At 41.2% G+C, this 18,295-nt stretch overlaps 3 protein-coding genes across 5 annotated transcripts in view; 1 reads left to right on the top strand and 2 right to left on the bottom strand.

The window, feature by feature from the left end:
* rnf144aa (ring finger protein 144aa) overlaps positions 1-2,476 on the bottom strand; it is a 31,011-nt gene extending 28,535 nt beyond the window's left edge. The window contains exons 1-2 of one of the 3 annotated variants that reach the window (XM_031758339.2): positions 2,276-2,475; positions 1,785-1,971 (exon numbers count right to left, since the gene is read on the bottom strand). The gene's annotated coding sequence lies outside the window, so the exon portion shown is untranslated. Of the gene's footprint in view, positions 1-1,784 lie in introns of all 3 variants that reach the window. The other 2 variants (XM_031758340.2, XM_039603398.1) reach the window with 2 other exon arrangements.
* Positions 2,477-3,928: 1,452 nt separating this feature from the next.
* Positions 3,929-6,514, bottom strand: rsad2 (radical S-adenosyl methionine domain containing 2). Its single transcript, XM_031758272.2, has 6 exons — positions 6,060-6,514; positions 5,814-5,975; positions 5,464-5,693; positions 5,233-5,382; positions 4,624-4,656; positions 3,929-4,396 (listed from the first exon to the last, which is right to left on the bottom strand). The coding sequence occupies exons 1-6, from the start codon at positions 6,382-6,384 to the stop codon at positions 4,232-4,234; spliced, it is 1,065 nt and encodes a 354-aa protein (XP_031614132.1). The 5' UTR covers positions 6,385-6,514; the 3' UTR covers positions 3,929-4,231.
* A 132-nt stretch (positions 6,515-6,646) lies between these two features.
* cmpk2 (cytidine monophosphate (UMP-CMP) kinase 2, mitochondrial) lies at positions 6,647-10,604 on the top strand. Its single transcript, XM_031758392.2, has 5 exons — positions 6,647-7,651; positions 7,905-8,019; positions 8,407-8,608; positions 8,803-9,036; positions 9,924-10,604. The coding sequence occupies exons 1-5, from the start codon at positions 7,058-7,060 to the stop codon at positions 10,042-10,044; spliced, it is 1,266 nt and encodes a 421-aa protein (XP_031614252.1). The 5' UTR covers positions 6,647-7,057; the 3' UTR covers positions 10,045-10,604.
* The last annotated feature ends 7,691 nt before the right edge of the window (positions 10,605-18,295 follow it).

Genomic DNA, 18,295 nt, shown 5'->3' with positions numbered 1-18,295 from the left:
AAGGCTTTACTGGCATTGGAGGACTGACAGTAATTGAGGTCTGATCGCTGGTTAGGGGTATTTAAACTGAAAGCCCCACTTCTAGATCAAGTCCAACTCAAGGTAATTAATCTTCTTAACATTAGGTGCTTTCGTAGTGACCTAAAGATGGACAGAGCACATCCTGGACAGCCTCTCCAGGATTTCGATTACAGCATAGCACTGTTTCACCAAAAAACAAAACAAAAAAACCCCAAGGCCCTCCCTAGGTTTATTTCCCAGACACCCTTCTGTTATTAAACCAGAAGGTCCAACCTACAGATCACACTGGAATCAGTATATGATTGCCTTCAGTATAGCTCAAATAATCAGCCATGAGTCGTTGCAGACATGCTCTTTAAAGAATGCATAAATGCCCAACCCAGGGCTTTCCTAAGTCTCCCAGATTGCCTTATTTCCAGCACGACAATGATGCATCCTGCTAAGATCGCTGCATATTTTTTAGTACGTAGCAAATGTCAAGGTCAAACAGACCGCTGCAAAGCTTGGATAAACACGAAACCGTTTCTAAGAAAGTGTCTGCCCTGTGTTTAGCCCATGTAGCACAACAGGACAAATATAACACCTCCTTGTCTATATAAAAAACACCAAGTCTCCTTCATACATGTCTGTTACGTATAGGCTTCCATGTGCATTCATGGGTGTGTTGTTTGTGACAGTCTGTTGACTTCAATAGCAGGCTGGGTTCTCGGCATCATGACCTCATTCCTTCTGGCTCTTAAGTCAACTCAGCACCCCACTTTCCTCTGGGAGCGGGCTGAAAGCTTACGGTCATTCCAAGGGGCGTGTTGTACAAAGCAAGCTACAGTATAGCTCACTTTGGACAAATTTGCTGCAGAAGAGAGGAATAGCAGCTTGATGTATTTTATTCCCGGATGGGAGCAAGCTGTATCCGAGAATAATGGAGAAAGTGAGCAAATTATTTTTTTCTCCAGCACATTGATAGGGCACCTAAAAGCCCGTTTATGACAGGATTGGTGTCAAAAGTGGAATTTCATTTCACAAAACAATGCTGAAGTAAAACAACTTCTCTTTACATTGATATGTCAGATAATGTTCATAAAATACAGGCAATACTGACTTCCGTTACTAAAAATGGTTGTTTAAGAAAAAAAAAGATATTCCCCAGATTTACTGCCAGCCCTCAGAGGGGAGATGACACCATGTGAGAGGTGTACAGGTAGCAAAGAAATTAGCAAAGGAGTATTTTAGCACTTCAGAGCCTTGATTACTACATAAATCCTTTGATTACCCAGTAGCCTGGTTTCACAGCAATGCATGTAATCCAGCTGCACCCTGAAAGGAACCTACTGCTTTAAGTGTATACAGCAAGCGCTGAGTGACCTTTTCAGGGCTCAGTGGAGCAATCAACTCCAAGCATGTTATGCACCCTGCAGCTGTGGCATAGGAGACGAATATGACAGAAGGATGTGGGGAAACAACCCAATTACACAAACTCCAAGCAAGTGCCAGCAACAGCTACTTAGGACCACTGATCTGCCAACTAACTACAGCTGTTTATGTTAAAATTCGCTAACACAGAGGGGAGCTACACCTTTAGACTTTAGAAATCTCGTCAGGCATCGGCATCAGTCAGATGGCTGTAAGCCAGGTAGCTACAGCATATCTTGCAGTAACAAAAAAAAAAAAAAAGGAGAGAGAATGTCGGAAATATGCGACAGCCGTGTAATGACACTGACAGCTCAAGCAGCTCTCTCACACTGAGTAAAAGCACAAAACCTTACCTGGCTTTCTGAGATAACGCCGTCTTGATAGTGTAACCTCAGGAAGAGCTGAAGAGATGATCTCTTGAATTGGATTAACGAACAGGCGGCCAACCAGTCAGGCGGAGGAGGTGGCGGTGGTAGAGGTGGAGGAGGAGGAGGAGGAGGATACCTCTGAAGGGGTGATGCCCATATTCATTATGTAGCCCTGAAACGTTGGGGCGGAAACATTTGACCTGCTACTGTCGCCCACAGCGCCTGAGTTCGAGCTCTGGTCAAACACTGACACCAAAAAACCTCGAGTCAAATCATAAAAAAGCCTCAGCTCAGATAAAATAAGCAAACGGCGGGAAGCACGAGCCGCAGCTGACACTCTCCTTTCTGTTTTGCTTGACAGGAGGATTGTTTGTACACCGGAACAGCGGTCTACTCTCGATTACAGAACAGTGTGCAACATCCAGTCGTCACCCTGCAACACGAATCGTACAAAAAAAAAAAAAACAGTACACAACCTTGCTGAGAAGAGATCCGGTGGCGCCCTGTTTATCTATCCGCCGTTCCTCCTGCCTTGCTCGGTAGGAAATCAGCTGCTTCGCACTGGAGGGACGCCATTTGTTTGTGAGAGGTTTTCCGTCTGCTGTCCTACGGTGCCCCTTAGAGGAGAGCTCAGCACCTGCCACCTTTCCAAACAACAGCTCCCCCTGCTGTCAAAACACTGCAATCGCCTTTAAGCGTTTTCTCATTTGCCTTTACAGCCTACATTGCATACACAGTGCCTAACAAATGTCTTTTATGTACTTATTTATCTGGGTAAAAATGAGAAAATACAGTTTGTCAAGAACTTTTTAAAACTACCATTGATTTAATCAGTTGTTACGGAATTCACGTTTTTATACAAGCATATTGGATTATTAGTGTGCATCACTATTTTTTCAGCTTTTTGTGAAACAGTAAATTTGATAACAGTTTAACAACAGTAATTATATTTTAGCTTTAAAAATGTCATTTTGATTAAATGCATTAAATGTGCATACTAGTTCATTAACCATTACAGAAACATAAAAAGTGATTTTAATAATTAACAAGGTTGTTAATTAGAACAGCTGTGGCATTTTTAAAATGGCATTTTTTTAATTTAAATTTTTTTTAATTTCAACTAGTATACATGCTTGTTTCCATTAACTTTTTCTTTTGTCTGCCAGTCAAAATTTGATTCATTTGTCTAAATTTTAAGACCTAAAAGTGAAAAGACTTACAAATAGAAAAACGTGTTTTCATACACAAGCTTTTATACAATAGAAATTGTGACCTACATCTCAGTACTGCTGCAGTCAGCTGCAGTGAACTGCAATAACATTAGTTTCAGTTCAGCTATGTGTGAGTGTTGCAAGACATAAATCAGGCATTGTAAGGTATGTGTTTGAAAAAGAAAACAACTAAACCATATCCAGATAGAGGCAGTGACAGAAATATTGAAACCACTCGAGCTATTTGAACTTCTATACAATATTTCCAGTAAATTGAAAGTAGAAAAGTATTGCTGATCTTGTTGGAACCAGCTACAGTCTGCTAGGTTTATACAACAGATAAGATCAGTGTACTTAATTTTCCAAGGCCTGAAAGGTCCACACAATGGTGTGGCTTTGTTGTGCTGACTATGTGTTGCTGTGGTCACAAGTTAGCCTCGTGGAAGTAGATAGCCCAGTTCTTGCTCTGAGAGGAGACCACCGTTCTTTCAGATCAACGCTATCCATGTTTATCTTACTTTGCATAAAAGTGGGTTCTTATTTCTGTTCTACCTTAAGAGGAAAACAAATTATAGTATCAAAAAAAGTTTAAAATGTACAGCGACAAATAGTTACAGTGTAGTCACGTGTACACCACTTTGTATTGGTCTTTCACGTGGAATTCCAATAAAATGGATTCATGTTTGTGGCTGTAATGTGATAAAATGTGGGAAAGTTCAATACTTTCGAATACTTTTTCAAGCCACTGTATTGTGGAAAAAATGACTTTATTTTGCCTTGTTACTTAACCACATAAAAAATAAATTATCACAAAATCACTGACAAGTTGTCCTTCAATCTAAATTTGTTGTGTAAAATTATAATTTGAATATAACACTCAATGTTACTTTGTTCAACAATTATAAACAGTACAATATATTTACAATACAATACATCTTTATTTATAGAGCACATTTAAAAACCAGCGGTATACCAAAGTGCTTAACATAAAAGACAGATATTTAGATATTTAATAAAAAACAAAGAAGAACAATACTTCTGGATCACCTTCTATTTGGTGACTGTAACCTTCAAATAACCCCCCCAGAACATACACACACTTAGATATATCTGAATATTTACATTCCTAGTGCAAAATGTGCATACTGTAGAGCATATCAATGCAAACACTTAGCAAAGGAGCATTAAACACAAGCTGAAGAAGGTCACGGGCTCAGCGTTTTACCACTCTAGCTTCATATCAGCTTTGCTCCACACATATTTTCCCCCTCTCTTTAGAAACATTTTTTCATCGAAGCCGCTGAAGCAAATCGCCTCCTTGACTCCAACATCAAGGATGGATTTGGAAGGATCCTTCCGTCCCTCTCGACAGTCCAGGAAACGCATCTGTAATGAAAAAAAAAGGAAAAAAATCAACATATGAAGTAAGTTCCTTCAGCTAAAATGCCTAGCAAGTTACTAATTTAAACAATTATACCAAATTCAAGCCTTTTTACTTAATTTGAGCAATCCACATTCACATAACTCAAACATGCAGTTCATCTTTTTTTACTTAAACATTTGATAAAATGGCTCAGCCGCACTACCAGTTAGTAATAATCTAAAGTACTTACATATTCATCCAGGATCAGATAGGAGTTCCTCATCTATTAAAACAAAAAAGACCACAAATTTTAATTTTTGTGCATCCTAACTTTGGATTTTCAACCATTAATTACAGCACAACAAAGAATTATTTTAGGCAGGATTAACTGATCTCACGTTTCAACTGAATATATATGTTTAGTTCCTACTTTTCATGCCATAGTGCTGCAAAATTGAGGAGCAATGCAGAATGCAGAATGAGCACACCACAGATATGAAATATGGATATTCTAGAAGTTATCATAGCATTATAAACTATACCAAAAGTCTATACCAAAATATTCCCTTATATTTGGTGGCCATCTATACAGCAACAAGGAGAAAACAAAATCAAAACTGACAGTGGTGTTCAAAAGTCAACTTTTGCATAGTTTGTTTGTTTAACTGTGCACTGTGTGTGTTTACTATAATAATATTCACATTTTATTCACTCTAGGCAGACCAAGCTCTAATTCTACACCCTTACTTAAATCAAAAAATTAAAAAAAGGATGAAAAACATGTTTCCCACAGAATACATTAAGGTTATTGCATTTAAACATATTTGCCATACTTGCTGCACATGTCTGAGAATTATACCTTCTCATTAGACTCAGGAACAAGGCAGGAGACGCTGCTGTGTCTGTCCAGAAACTCCTGAAACTGCTGATCACTGATGACAAACCTCTCTGCCTCTCTCAGGGCTGTCTCGCCTGCGTTTTCCCCGTCAATCAGCAGGCACTGAAAGACCTGAAAACAAGAACGAGAGGTTCAGTACATCCATGATTACACCGTACAAACATATTTATTTACTTATTTTTTCGATTTTACCTTCCAGCGGACAGGATTAATCCAATTGATTTGCTGTGTCATGTCTTCGTCATAGTTGAAGATGTTGATGACGGAGTTGATTTTCAATGCCACTTTATACTCCTTGCACCAGCTGCAGATCTTGAAGAGGTTGTCAAGGTGGCTCTTCCTGCCTTGAGTTCTGCCAATCAGCTGATTGGTTGCTTCATCAAAGCTGTCACAGGAGATAGCTAGAATGTCCAGATAGACACCTAGAAGAGGAAATAAAAATGAAAGAGATCATAAATGTAAATTATTTTATGGTATATGGCACAGCTGTAATGTATCCATAAAAAAAGAAGAAGAAGCTGTTAATAACTTAGCTATCTTACCATATTTCTGGAACCATTCTTCTTTGATCATGCTTCCATTGCTGACAATGCTGACACTTGGGAGCTGGAGGTCCTGTTTGCAGTACTGGACCAATTTCCCCACAAACTCTCCCTTACCATGCAGGAAGGGCTCTCCGCCAGAGAAGTTGATCTTTTCCATCCCTTAAAAAAAAGACATAAATTTAATAGCATGCACAGCAATTTGACAAAAAAACAAAGCTTATTGCTATTAATTTGTCAAATCACCTGATTCCTTTAGAAGTTTAAGCCCCCTCTTGGCTTCCTCCAAGGGCAGGACGAAGGACGTTTTTGCAGTGTGGAAACAAAATCCACATTTATAATTACATTTGCGCGTAAAGTGGTAGTTGACACTCGTTGGGATCGTTGGATTTTGGTTTTTGTTTTGGTCCAGTTTATCTCCAGCTGACGAAACGAATGAGTTTGTTCCCTTGCAGGCTCCTGTTGTCCAGTAAGTGAGTTTTGAAAAGGCGCTCTCAAAAATGCAGTAGATGGTGCTGATGAAGCGCCGCAGAAGCAGCCTGGGAGACGAGACAGCCGGAGAAAAATCCATTTTTTTAAACGATGAGTTGTGCTGTCAGACTTGCTATGTTTGCAAGGTGAATGCTGGTGCGTCATAAGCAGAAACCCGCAGGGCACATCTTATATAGAGGGTAGGGAGAGTCGGTCAGCTGAGCGACTCAAAAGTTTCAGTTTACAAACAACGAAAACGAAACCTAGCCTGGTTCCATCCTGCTGAGATGCAAGAAGTAATTTACGCGCGTCATGACAACGCATTCTTTGCATTTCTTCGCAGTGCTGTCATTCGTCCATTAAACCTTTATTAGAGACCTTTATGCACAATAGTGATATGCCATTAAATAGTGCAGGATTTATAGATCTTTAGTTCTAATGGTCAAACTTTCAGTGATAAATGCTTCTTTGTAAAACAGTTTCTGTTTCGAGTCTGGGTGCATTCAGTTCACTGTAGTTTTCACAGCTTCGCTACTTGTCTAGTCTCTTTGTGTCTCTCGTTATCATTAAACAACAATAAACATAACTTGGATTCCTGGAAAGAATTCCTGGGCTGCTCCTGAGAGGCGTTGGCTTCAATAATAAACGCGTTTCACAATAAACGGAAAGTTTCGTTTTCTCCGTTTGGCGCCGTTAGTATCGTTTTCCCTTCAGCTCACACGATGCGTCTTGGGCCATATTTTGGAAACAGATAAGGGCATCTGGTGTACAAGATGTCAAAACAGGCAATGTCTCTTCTTCCGCGGTGGTGCTCTCGTATTTTTTCGGTGGAGCTAAATGGAGCGCCTTTTTATTTCGCTGTTAAGGAAAAGCACCTGGGAGAAGACGTGCCGAGGGTGTTCAGAGAAGTTCAAAACCGTGACAAGTGCTACTCTGTCCTTGTTTACTGCAGCAGAGACAGGATAAAAACGGCGAAGTTTTACGGGGAGCTGAAAGACAAACTGCTGAGGGACTTGCCTCCGGAGTGTCGCCTGTCTCCCATGTCTTCATTTCTACCCAACGTCAGGGATTCTCTCGTTAAGGGTTACTTTTTGAAAGGGAATTCTGACACTTCCTCCCCGATAGAGCGACTTTTGAGTGATTTAATACAACATGACCCAGTGTTAGTTTGTTCGTACTCTCCAGCTGAAGACGGCCAACAGTGGACTCAGCACATGTGGTCAGAGACAGCAAGCCAGGTGATGGATGTGGCAAAGGGATACTATGTGGTATCCTCAGAAGCGCCAGAATATCACCCATCTACTCTCAACATTATCAATTCTGATGTATTCTACAGCTTTGATGAGGCCTATGACGTGATGAAAAAAGTACGTATTTTCTCATTTTAATGTTTATAAGACTGTTTTACGTTTACTTTAGTATACCGCATAAGATTTTGGCAAACGGGCGCACTCTTGTGGATGATGTAGGGATAGCACTTTATACCAAGAGACCCAGAGCTCTTGCTCCTAACGTTTATCTATCAGGGAGGGCCAGGTGGCCCACAGCACTATGTGCGCTCATTGATAGCACAGTCTATGACTCACTCCTGCCTGCTTAACTGATTTGTCTGTTCTGCAGTGTGGTGACATCATCCCAGAAGCTAAGGCTGTGCTGGAGCTGCTGCCCAGCAGAGTGGAGGCCAGAAATAAACCAGACTTCCCTGTTATTGTCATAGAGGGCCTGGATGCCACAGGTTAATGCCATTACCTCATAAATAAATACGTGATCAGTCTGATGCATAGATGTCGTCCTAAAGTGGTGGCTGGTTGTTCTCCGCTAAAGCCATTATCTGCCAGGGAGCTTCACTTAATGGAATATCATGTATCATGACCTCAGAAAAGTTACATCACTTTGAAATGGTTTATTGCGTAGCTCGCTCCTCTAATACTATTTTCAAACCTTCATGAAAGCTCAACTGTGTGGTTCAAGAGGGAGTTTTAGTTGAACTTTTCAAGGGCCACCGCAGTTTCTTTTAATATGAACAGAAAGGATGAATCCCTCCTTTTGTGATTCGAAAATGTTCACACCTTTGTTTTCTTTGGATTTGAGATGAATCTATATCCCGTCCTCTGTATCACAGGTAAGACTACTCTGACTGAGTCTCTGAAGGATACACTTGGGGCCACTCTTCTGCCATCCCCACCAGAGTGCCTGTCCCCCTGGAGAGCCCGCTTTGATCAGGAGCCACCCCTCATCCGCAGGGCCTTCTATGCTCTGGGGAACTACATCACAGCAGATCAAATAGGCCGAGAGGGCATGAAGACACCTGTCATTGTTGACAGGTAAAGACAGCTGAGATGTTGCGGGTGGAGTAAGGTCTGCCTGTTTTGTGGCCTTTTTTTTTCTTTTGTAAGAACTTGTAGATCCCGCTGAGATCTAGGTCTATACAACTCAATATTCAGTGGCTACCAAGTCACCTGATGCGACTTCCACCTGTTGTTCACCTTTCAATTCACCATCGATTATCTGTCCCCAGATTTTGGCACAGCACAGCGGCCTATGCCATCGCCACAGCGGTGAGTGGTCCAGTGTGCAACCTTCCAGGAGAAGGTTCGGAGGTGTACTGTTGGCCCAGTGACCTGTTTCAGCCCAGCCTGGTGGTCTTACTCACCCTTGACCCCGAGGAAAGGAAGAGGAGACTCAGAAACAGAGGCCAAGGAAAGACTGATGAAGAGGAAGAGCTGGATCACAACCAGCTGTTCAGACTCAGGTGAGGTAGTTGGAGTGCTTATGCATAATATATTATTTACTCAATTAGCATTATACTTGTATTAGAACACTCACCAAGCAAGTGAAAATACCCATTTAGACTGAAAGCCCAGATAATTGGTTGTGAACTTGTGATAACATTAATATAGATCTTTTAAAGTAGTTCTCTGTGCATATTGCTGGCACTCTTAATCTGATTGAGGACAAGTATGATGATTCTAGGTACCCAGAGTTGGTGATGTCAGGCACGTCAGACAAAAATGAAAGGCTCCGCTATGTTATACTTATATTAAAAAAAAAGAAAAAGAAGAAAAAGTATGAGTGTTAGAGCATGAAAGTGAAGATCAGTACAAACCCGACTGTGGATTCACAGTCAAGTCAGCTCAGTCTTCGTCTGATCCATCAAACACTTAACAATCAATTACAGTCCCATGGGAGAGGCAGCTGATGAGAAAGAGCAGGTGATTAGTTGCTGAGCTGCTGTGCTCCATTAAGCTGGTCAAAACTGGCAGGCACCGCCGGCCTAGTTAGTTGCTACACAGACAGGTCGATGGCTACTTTCATTCGTCTTCTGTCCTGACATAATGGCCTTTCCACACGGGACAACCAGATGTTGGGCCTGCAGAATTAGAAAATGGAGGGAGTTGACAGTCAGCCTGTGAATGAGTGAGGGATTCTGCAGACTTGGCCCGCCACTATCAAAAGGACAATTCTTCACTGGTAACAGGAATAGCAGAACTCTGAGCCATCTGTGTTGTTTCTCAAAAATGTACTGTATTGTATACCTTACTGTGCAGCAAAGCTGTAAGCAATCACAATACTAAAATTTGTCTTGTGCTGCACGCTTCCTTCACTCCTTGACCAATGTTTGCGTGTGTGTGTGCGCAGAGTGGAGGAGGCTTATCGGAGGATCAGCGGCCCAGCTTGTGTTACTGTGGATGCTAGTCCTTCTGCAGACCGAGTGCTCCAACAAGTACTGCTTTTAATTAGGGGCAAATGCCACTTGTAAACAATTCTCCATCTCCCCTGCTGGCAGTCAAGCATCAAGTGTATGCAGTGCATCCCGTCACCACTAGGTGCCAGTAAGGCATCGTAAATGTGATTGCAGACAGACTAGTGGGCAGATTGGAGCGTGGAGAAGAGATTCTATTCATAAGTGTAAAGGTTGACTGCCAGGGGCCAGAACTGCATGCTACAATCAGAAATACATATTCATGTAGACACACACACACACACACAGACATATACTCGCACTAATGTATTGTCAGGAAGAAGTGTACATCTAACGGCTGTTGTGACCTCTCAGAAATTAGACACTGTGTAGCCTCCAGATACCTTGTAGCAGCACTTTTTTTTTTGCAGACTGACGCTCATGAAGTGGATAGGAACATTTATATAAGGGCGACGAGTTACTACAGATTGAATCAAAATGCAAATAAGAAAAAACAAATCTTAAAATGCACGTTGAATGTTAACTTGTTAAAATAAATGCAGAACCCAGTCTATCTTCGGATAACATATTTTCACTTGTTAAAAAAAGTTTTTGAATTAAAAGAAAATGACACTAAACATCTGTTTGTGTTTTCTCTTCTACAAACTGTGTATAACTGCATGTTTGTGTTGCTTATATAACTGGCTATGTACTACGTGAACACAATGTCTTGCTCTGTTTGCAAGAACATGAACTCAGCTGTGTGATACTGACACAAGTGATGCACTATGATCACATGGTATTATCTGTACTTGATGTTCTCACAAGCACTGGCATTTTCAAGTGGACACACGTAAATGTACACACGCCTTCTTTTGTAAAACACACACACACACACACACACACACACACAATCATGCACATCTACTAAGAGCATATACTGTAACTCATTTATATAGGGAGGAAGTGTATATTTGGCCTATGTGATGGGAAGATTAATTGGGGGTTTTAGTAATTATGAGCTTGGCAAAGCTGCAGGGTGGAGAAGACAGAGTGACCCATCTCTTTTACTGTGATGCATCAGCAGAGTGCCAAGCAATGCAGACCCTATTCATATGGCAATTAATGGAGCGCTGTATATCAATGTCATTTCATTGGTCCCCCACATAAGTGCATGGAATCACTCTTTCTACCAGTTATAGCAATTCAGTGTTTTACTGAGTGCAGAGGTGCTGCGGATGCAAATCTTACCATCGCATGCCGTCACACAGACTAAAATTAAGTCATTATGTTTATGGAGTATGGTTTCCTACATGAGGCAGCTGTGTACAGTTTGCTGAATTCATAAGCACTTTAGCTGCCCCGTGCCTCAGTGGATGTTCTGTATGGCACAGAATGAATGTAGTATAGACCCATGTGGAATTTTGATTGCCATTAACACAGAGAGTCCAAAATGTATGAAGTTGGGAGAGCAAGCCAATTAGGCCTCGTGCCATATTTCATACCTGAATGCAAAGCTGTGTGCGCTAGCGGTGTCAGCCACATTTCCCCGTCAGATGTTGTTAAGCGCTGATATTTTTGGCAACAAAAAGTTAGCGGTGATATCATGCCATTACTGCTCCTCAACACAGCCGTAATACAACATTTATGGCCCATAATCACATCGCATTACACATGCAGCGAAATAATTCTGTTCACATTTGTCGTAGCCTTTTTTTTTCCTTTTGGAAACATTTGTTGCTATTTTTTTTGTCAGATAGCCAGAATATACTCCAGAGTCTTAACAACAACAAGAAGAACTCACATATTCACCCACTGAAAATATTTCAAAGCTGAATTGCAGTTCGAGGAAGAAGTTAATAACTAACGCAATCTGCTTCCAATCTGTGACTTCACTACTTGAAGTTTCAAGATAAAAGTCCGAGCCTCATATAATGAAAAACTAAGATCCATCTGAGAGCTGCAGAAACTCGGCCTTACACATATATGTCTGTGCACACAAATGCACTGTACACTCACAAAAGCAGAGGAGACACGCACACAGACACACACCTTACTCTGTATGGGGCCACTTTGCACTACACTCCTCAACTTCAATATTTCATCTGCACAACAGAGAAGGAGCAGCGGAGAGGAGGAAAGCCCTCCATGAAATAATTAAAGATCCAGCAGGGATGCAGCAGCACAGCAGCCGCCGTCCCGTCCTAAGTAATAGATCAAATGAAAGCTGTCCCTTAGATCATTAATAATGAGTGTGGTATGGAGACTGAAGGCATAGGTAGGAGGGGAGTGGGAGGGCATAGGGCTGGTACAGGTTGGGAGAGGGAAAGAGGGCACTGAGGAAGCACAGGTTTTTATCTTGTGTGTGGGTGTGTGTGCACGGATGTGCATGTTAGGAGTGTGGCTTGTTGGGGTGGGGGGGTGTTGAATAATAGTCTAGGTCCCTTGACAAAAACCCGAGTGAACCTCATTTGGCAGCCACATGAAGCGGCATGGCAAGAGGAGTCATGCATATGATTTGGCACCAAGTATCTGCCAAACTCTAAAGACCCTCTACAGCAATATCTGTATGCATCCACTGTCAAATAAGCAACATTTTCCACAGTGGATGGGCAGGATAGCGGGAGGTAATAATGCTCCTTTCAATCAGTGAGACCTCAGAGCAGCAACCGGATGGAGTGGTGGTGGATTTTGGGAGTGCTAAGTTTGGCAGGGATGGGTTGTCTACAGTTGGGGGAGGGGAGGGATAAAAGAAGGAAGAGAAGCCTAGGGGAAGACTGGAAAAAGGAGAGGATGCAGGAAAAGGGGGTGGAAGTGTTGAGAGTGATGGGAGATGTCGCATACGTTGCCATCTGTGGGCTCAGGTCCCTCCAGTTTCCTCTTGCTTTATACTGCTCGCACCTCCAAATACAGCACATGAGCGGCTTCAAATACCAACTAAAGTCTCCTCTTTTACATTTGTGATTAAAAAAAAATCCAAATGATATTTATAAGGAAATTTAAATCAGTGTACAGCCTCGTAAACTCATATTTTAGAGCTATTTAAACACCTTTAAGGGCAAGTATTTTGATTTCATCACCCAGTTTATGTCATCAGACCAAGTTAGATGATTAACAAAACAAACACATTTATTTTTAGTCTTCTTTGACCCTAAATCTTAATACAATTATTTGTCCATCCAGACCAATCTCCTCTACAGTCACTCACCCTAACATAACATGCCCTTCAGACACTTCCACTATTGTGCACACAAACACAGCGTATGCAAGCACACCATCGAAACGTCTCTCTGAACACAGCAGGTGGTGGCAGACACCCCAGCACCATTCTCTGTGACTGACGGGCTGTGGGATGTAAAAACATGAAGAGTGTAGGAGTTGAACTGATCGCTGGTGAAATGTTTCTCAAAAACATACAGAAAAAGCTCAAAATGAGGTAGAAAAAGGCGAAAGCAAAGCAGAGACAGGGGGATTACTTTGGTGGGAGGGGGGGAGGAAAGAAAAGTTTTGAAAATATCCCATCAAAAAACAGATGTATAATTCAACAGCTTTTCATCATCACGCTCACCCTTTGTCATGTTGCTTATTTGCAGGGGCAAAGACGGCGTGTCTGTCGATAGGTGCAGGTATTAGGCACAGCAGGCTGTGTATTCATAATGCCATTATGTATTCAGGTTGTGCTTATTTTCTGATGTTTTCGGGGGATAGGTTCAGTATAGTTTTGTGATGATTGCATGAAACCTCACCAGTTTTGCCTGGCGGCTGTTGGGGAGGCTTCACCAGGAACGGTTAAATATTTAAACACTGCTGTGAGATCTCATTAAAAACGACACATCAGCCCCCATAAGGCCCCTACAGCACTCCCTCACACACTCCCAAAAACCCAGTTAGAACTCGGTGGAGTGTGACAAAACAGTTATTGTCTATTTACTGCGGAGAACTTGTGATAAATCATCATATCCTGTCAAATAAGGCAGCTGGCAGATGTGTTGACGAGTGGTAAGTCGGGGAAGAAAATGATTGAGATTCAGTTCTGTTTGACAGCTCCAGACAAGCAGAAATATACCAAAACAAAATAACATGACAACTAGACCAGACTAATATTTCCATAACACACATTTGAAAACAAGACGGAGAACAAACTTTGGCTCTCTCGAGTCTTCTTGCCTTCTCACAAAAATCTGGGCAATTAATTCCAACACTATTGTTTCGGGGCTTCCCTATTTTTAGCCCGGCTGCCCTCTCAAATAAATTGATTTCCTGTGGCAAACTTGGAATGTTCCTTGTGTGCCATGTTTTTTTTCTTTTTTCCCCCCTTTTCCGAACATACAAACACCGTCCTTCTTCCCCAGAGGAATAAATGAAAGGCAGCACTGCCAAGTTCTACGCAGCTTTGTATGCGCATCTCTCTTTATACATGAAAATGGTTTATTTTTGTTTTAGTTCCATTAATGTTTAGGCATGTCTTCTGCTTCGTCGGGCATCAGCAGACAGCAGAGAAGCTGCTTGCTTGACAGGCAAGTGGATGACTAACTCTCAAAATACCTAAACTGACTGGCTGTCTCTCTCCCTTCCTCTACATCTCTGGTCTTACTTTTTGATTCAGTCCCTCATGAGGCATGCAGGTCTGTTTTTCTTTTCTTTTTTTTCTGTGGTCCCCGCCACAGAAATAATGGCTGGGTCAAAACAGACCGAGCTCTCACATCGCAGGAAGATATTTAAACTCCCGGCACTACACATAAATAAAAGTAGAGCAACTTGATCCTGGATTCTTGTAACAGTATCTGGGGAGTCACCGGTCTTTGATGAACACTACCACAGACAGAGCCACGGTGGTTGGGGGAAGCTGCGCTCTCGGAGAAGTGAAGAATTACAAACGCACAGACTGACAAAGAAAATCAGAATAATTCTGAAGGATATGAATCATTAAGCAGAGCAAATGTTTGCTAATTTTCAATGGGAAAACCCAGCAAAAGTACACCAAACCGTGCAATTTACATAACAATTTGCCTTTAAATTATAATGGTTTTAAGTCAGTAGATGAGAAGTTAAAGTGTATTTTTTTAAATGAAATGACCAAGATTTTGGTGAGGCTTATGTTTCAACCTGTGCTGTTGTCACAGACTGCAGCGTGAGAAGCAAAGGATTGCAAATAAGGCCTTTGGGGTGAGAAAGCACAGTGATAAAAAGAGAGAGAAAAGCAGGGAGAGAGGCAGAGACACAAATAAGAGAAACATACCACTAGATCCCAGTTCCTATCCTGACTAAGCCATCTGAATCCCTCTACACCCATTTAGCTTGCTCACTCTCTGGCTCGCCCGTGTGAGAGGGAGAGTGTGTTTGCCTGCTTTACAGTCTTCTCACTTCAGCACGGAAAATATTGAATTTATGGTTCTCATCTCCATAATCAACACCATATACCTCGCAGCCAGCTGAAGGGACAGTGAGCTAACAGGAAAAAAGGGATTTACTCTGGATTCACCTCCCAACTCTTCCCACAACTCAATCCTTCTGACTTCTAAACAGAGTGAGTTGTCCTCAGGGGTATGGTTTAACAGTAGACATGATTTTATAAATCTAAGACCTACTCAGTTTTAAAGCTGTCCATCTCTGAAAAGAAAACTTTAACGGGTAAGTTCCGAAGTCAAGCATACGTATAACAAGATATGGAGAAAGGACGTTGTGATGAAAGAGCCAAGGCCTCGTCCTGCTTTGTGTTTTCTATAACTTTATAAGTAGACATTCACAGATACAACAGAAAGTGAATTCCTCATGTCTGAGATGAAATATGTGCCATAACAGAAAAGCCAAGAAACAATGAAACAAGAAACACTATAAAGAAGTAAACTTAAAAAAAACAGTAGAAAGGAAAAAGAAAAAAAAGAGAAACTTTTGCTTTCCTAACTACCTCTACAGAGCCAAGTGATGATGTAGCTGGCTAAAACCCGACTGGAGCAGTTATCCATCTCGCCCTGTGCTGCCAGCTGTCAGAGTACACAGCTCCAGCTAGCCGCTGGTGGCAGGTGTAATCAATATAGACTCCACAGAGAGTTGCACTACCAGAGGCCAGTCTCTACTCTCTAACCCATCTCTGTCTCTCCAGGGGAAACAGTAGGCAGGCGGGCAGGGAGAGTACGTTTGATGTCTCCTGCGGGCCAAGATGGAGCAGCTCAGCTCTGTTGCAGGGAGATGATTAATCCTGCCTATTTGATGCAGCATCATGTTTGACTTAAAGTGGCCAGTTTTTATCTGACTGAGGTGGGTATGGAGAAGTTTTCTTGCCAGAGATTTAATATAGTGCCTAAAAAGACAACTGCAGGACTATATGAACTTCTTAGAAACTTCATTTTGGTATTAAAAATCCCAATCGCTCACAATATAAAGCAAAATAAGCAAAACTTAGCTTAAATTTTTTTCTTTGCCAGTATTTTTTAGCTATTAAAAAATACTTAAATAAACCATCATGAAAAGCATGAAAACATCATTGTTAAACAACATTTATATCAGCAGTTATATGGAGTGGATTACAACCTTTTTGATAAACGGCATGGATTTTCTATTAAACGTTTTACAGGTTTCGCATTTCTGTATAATCTTTCTATTAAATTTATCCCTAAGAGTCATTAGTAAAAATGCCAATGTATAGTTACAACTCAACACTATACACGTATTAAAATTCCCTATACTGTTAAGTTGTGGAGTTTTGACTGATGTATCATTAACGCTCATTTGAGCAAAAGACTGGCAGTCTTGCAACACACACGCACACGATAGTGCACCCAAAGGTATTCGCTTCTCCGGCTAATTTAAAGCGTTCTCACAGCACAGCAATACCGAAGAATAAACAGTGAATATTAAATGATCTTTCATTTTAATGACTTGTTGTTGTCTTTAAAAAATAATCTTCTGGAATGTTTCCAGGGGATCTGTGGAGGAGTCGAGCTAATTTAAAATTGTATAGGTCTAGCCTGAAGAAAAAAAGTCGTATGTCTTTGCGTGTACTGTGCTTCTTCTGTTCCATATGCACATATAGAAGTATTTACAGTAATGACAGATTTAGGCAAGGGGGGCCACATTCTGATGTCTCTAAGGTATTTCTTCTGTAATTACTAAACTCTTGGTTTTGCTGTTTAGCTGTTAACTTAGTTTTGTTTGGTCTCAAATTGGATATGCATTTAACATGTAGGGCATGGCATCAGTTGCAATAGTTTCAGTTTTCAAATCGCTTTTAAATATCTTAACCACCTGACAAAGACTGACCTCTGTGTTACCCTGGAGGAAGTCTAGCAACAAAACACAAAGATACTATTACAAGGGTTAGATCTATCTTACAGATGCATGCAACAAAGGCGCGCATTCATAACATGGGAGGAAATCTCTGTGACAGCCATTCCACTGTGAAGCAGACTGTTGGAAATGGAAAACAGTATAAAATAAAGCAGGATAATCTACTTTAATACATAGGTGTAATTCCAGATGATCACTCCTACTCTGAAGTAACTAATGGAGCTCTAACAACAAGAAAGAAACTTTGGGGTAATATTTCTCCATCTTGGCATAATTAATATGCACAGCATAGCGCTTTAATTTGAAAATTTACTGGTCCATTGGATTTGTCTGGTAAAGCCATGTCAGCCTAGAGACACCCACCTCGCTTTGCAGGACTATCTAATCTAATCTCTAGTTGCTTGTAAACCATTTCTGTCAATCTTCCGAATCCGGCATCATCTTTCTTTTTTGTTCTACAAGACTTCATGGAAGTATCTAAAGCAACATTCATTCATTCAGCTTTTTAAGGAAGCTTTCAAGCTGGAGTGAGTGAATGTCATTATGCCATTATCACTTAAAGTACGGTCTGAAATTGAGAATATTTTATTATCTGCAACTACAGAAATGTGGGAAGGAGGCGTGTTTCTCTTCTAAATAGAAGACCACCTTAGCAGTAAGTATGTGTCAGTGGAAATAGGTGTCTTTCTATCACTTTAAATCCTATAATCTCACACCCTTCTTCCTTTTTCAGTCTGACCTCGATTTTCTGCTCTCCTAAACGACTGCTCTTTTCCTCTGACCTCAAACTAGTGAGACTGCTCCGTGAAAGATGGATTGGTGCAACACGGTGGCCCATTTAAAGTTAACTCCTCTACTTTACGGTACGTCTGATGCAACCACGTGCTAGGTCTTGCAGTATGCCAGTGTGTCAGCTGCATGCTTGCAACAAAACTCAAAGCTTTTTGGTTTATTTAATATTCATACTCTATTCATACCCTGTTATACCGCTTTAAGAAGACCATCATTTGGATATACTTCAAGCAGAATGTGTTCTTGCAGC

Source organism: Oreochromis aureus, linkage group 19 (genome assembly GCF_013358895.1).
Source record: "Oreochromis aureus strain Israel breed Guangdong linkage group 19, ZZ_aureus, whole genome shotgun sequence".
In the NCBI taxonomy this organism is placed as follows: domain Eukaryota; kingdom Metazoa; phylum Chordata; class Actinopteri; order Cichliformes; family Cichlidae; genus Oreochromis; species Oreochromis aureus.
Note: the sequence above shows the minus strand (reverse complement) of the source record. Positions and strands in the feature narration are given on the sequence as shown.

What these genes read in the sequence shown, in the direction of transcription:
- rsad2 (XM_031758272.2), bottom strand. Translation starts at nt 6,384, where the DNA reads ATGGATTTTTCTCCGGCTGTCTCGTCTCCCAGGCTGCTTCTGCGGCGC. An exon ending in TTAATCCTGTCCGCTGGAAG is followed by an intron (nt 5,383 to 5,463) that starts GTAAAATCGAAA and finishes TCTTGTTTTCAG; the next exon opens with GTCTTTCAGTGCCTGCTGAT. An exon ending in TTCCTGAGTCTAATGAGAAG is followed by an intron (nt 4,657 to 5,232) that starts GTATAATTCTCA and finishes TTGTTTTAATAG; the next exon opens with ATGAGGAACTCCTATCTGAT.
- cmpk2 (XM_031758392.2), top strand. Translation starts at nt 7,058, where the DNA reads ATGTCAAAACAGGCAATGTCTCTTCTTCCGCGGTGGTGCTCTCGTATT. An exon ending in CCTATGACGTGATGAAAAAA is followed by an intron (nt 7,652 to 7,904) that starts GTACGTATTTTC and finishes TCTGTTCTGCAG; the next exon opens with TGTGGTGACATCATCCCAGA. An exon ending in ACACCTGTCATTGTTGACAG is followed by an intron (nt 8,609 to 8,802) that starts GTAAAGACAGCT and finishes ATCTGTCCCCAG; the next exon opens with ATTTTGGCACAGCACAGCGG.